Here is a 2345-nt window from a genome sequence, read left to right on the forward strand (position 1 = left end):
GGTGCGTCCCGACACTGGGGTCCCCCCACTCCCCTGGACACCAGGGTTCTCCCTGGACTAGACACCGGGGTCCCCCCACTAACTCCCTTTCTCTTTCTTCCCTCGGCAGCGGATGGAGTTCACTGGGGGGGGCCTGATCCTGTGAATGTGCCCACCCAACAATAAAGGCAATGGCAGGCTGCTGATGTTGTTTTTCGGGGAAATTCTGAGGGTTTGGGGGCTCAGCCCAAGGAGGCATTGGGACAGGTCAGAGCGAAAACTGTTTATTGATGGCATGTGCTGGGAGCAGCAGGTCCTGTACTGGTAGTGCTGGGGCCAGCCCACACTCGGAGCACTGGAGGAGCCCTGAAGCCCACACTGGGAGTGCCCTGGGAGCCTTGGGGCCTGCACTGGGGCCTTGGGGGCCACACTAGGAGTGCAGTGGAGCTGCACTCAGAGCCTTAAGGCCCATACTGGGAGCCTTAGAGCCTGTACTGGGAGCCTTGGGGGCCACACTGGGAGTACACTGGAGCTGTACTTGGAGCCACAGGGCCCATACTGGGAGCCTTAGGGTGCATACTGGGAACACTGGGAGTGCACTGGGAGCCATGGGGCCCATACTGGCGTTGTACTCGGAGAGGTTTAGCCCAGACTGGCACTGTACTGGGAACACTGGGTCCCTACTGGGCACACTGAGGCTCATACTAGGATCTTACCTTACCTGTAGCTTATGCTGGCATTGTACTGGGAGCACTGGTGTCCATACTGGGATCTGACTCACAACTGTGGCTCAGGCTGTCATTGTACTGAGTGCTGGGCCAACACTGGGAGTGTTGGGGCCATACTGGGATCCTACTTGAAGAGCTGTGGCCCAGATTGGCATTGCACTGGGAGCATTGGAGTGTGTACTAGAACACTGGGCCCATACTGGTATCATGCTTGAAGACCTGTGGCTCAGGCTGGCATCAAACTGGGAGCACTAGGTCCATACTGGGATGGTGGTGAGCAAGCCAGGGTGCTGCATGTGCAGTACTGGGCCATACTGGTCTGCTCAGGGACCAGTGGTGTCCCTGTTGCCCACACCAACAGCCCCAGCCCCTCCAGGAACTCCAAGTCTGACCCAAGTCAAGGGTCTGACCCATGGCTGCCCCCCCAGGCACCCCCACTGCTCTGTAACTGCCCCCAATTCCTCCCAGCTGCCCCACAACTGACCCTCAATTGTCCCATCTTCCAGCTGCCCCACACCTGTCCAAGTGACCTATAACTGCCCCCAATTCCTCCCAAGTGCCCTGTGAGTGTCTCCCAGTTTGACCCCCCAGCTGCTCCCCCCATCTCATAACAACCCCCAGATCTACCCCACTGCCTCATTTTTGCTTTTTGGCCCTGTATTGCCTCGGTTTTCCCTGGGTTTGCTGCACTTTTGCCTCCTTTGCCCCATTTTTGCTCTTCTGCCCACTTTTACCCAATTTCCTCCTATTTCTTCTTAGTGTTGCCCCACTTTCTTCTGGCTTTCCCCCCAGTCTTCCACACTTCAGTCCCATTTGCCCTGTTTTGGCCTATTCCACCCCCCCCCCCCCCCTCTTTGCTCCCCCCTGGCTGCTTTCGCCCCATGTTGCCTCGCCTTTTTTTCCCTGGTTTCAACCTGGTTTTGCTTCATTTGTGCCCCGTTTCCTCCCTCCGATTTCCCCAATTTTCTCTATTTCTCGATTTCCTCTCTGTTTTCCATTATTTCCCTCCCTTTCTCCCTGTTTCTTCCATTTTTTTCCTGGTTTTGCTCCATTCCCACTGTTTCTCCCCCTCCCCGCCGTGCCCAACCCATTTTGCCGCATTTTTTCCCATTTCTCCACAATTTTCCTCTTAAGTTTTCTCCACTCCTGTTTTGCCTTGGGTTTTGCCTGTTTCTGCCCTATTTTACCCTGTTTTTTCCCCTATTTGCCTTGATTTTCTCCTAGCTTGTCCTTTCACTTTTTGCCCATTTTTGCCCTGTTTTTCCCTTTTTCATTTTTCCCCATTTTTCCCTTTTCCCTTGTTTTTTTTCCCTTTTTGCTCATTTTTGCCCCTATTTTTCCCCCATTCCCCCATTTTCTCCCAGGCCCCCCACTTTTTCCCATTTACCTGTTTCCCCCAATTTCTCCCACTTTTCCCAGTTTCCTTCTTTTCCTCACTGTTTTTGCCTGTTTTGCTCCCATTTCCCGATCCCCCCCTCTTTCCATTTTTTTTCCATATTGTTTCATTTTCCCCCATTTCCCCCCTTTTCCCCATTTTTCTCTACTTTCTCCCATTTTTGCCCTGCTTCTTCTCCCATTCTTCCCCATTTTCCATTTTCCCTTAGTTCCCCCTCTTTTCCCCCATTCCCCCCATTTTTG

The 2345-nt window shown here is 53.5% G+C and overlaps 1 protein-coding gene across 1 annotated transcript in view; it reads left to right on the forward strand.

Annotated features, from left to right (window-relative positions):
* Positions 1-182, forward strand: part of EMC4 (ER membrane protein complex subunit 4) — a 1880-nt gene extending 1698 nt beyond the window's left edge. The window contains exon 3 of the mRNA XM_035889699.1: positions 83-182. Within this exon, the coding sequence (XP_035745592.1) occupies positions 83-145 (63 nt within the window). The 3' untranslated portion in view covers positions 146-182. The remainder of the gene's footprint in view (positions 1-82) is intronic.
* Positions 183-2345: the final 2163 nt, after the last annotated feature.

The sequence above is a fragment of the Egretta garzetta genome, unplaced genomic scaffold (genome assembly GCF_000687185.1).
Source record: "Egretta garzetta isolate BGI_Z169 unplaced genomic scaffold, ASM68718v1 scaffold642, whole genome shotgun sequence".
Lineage (NCBI taxonomy): Eukaryota > Metazoa > Chordata > Aves > Pelecaniformes > Ardeidae > Egretta > Egretta garzetta.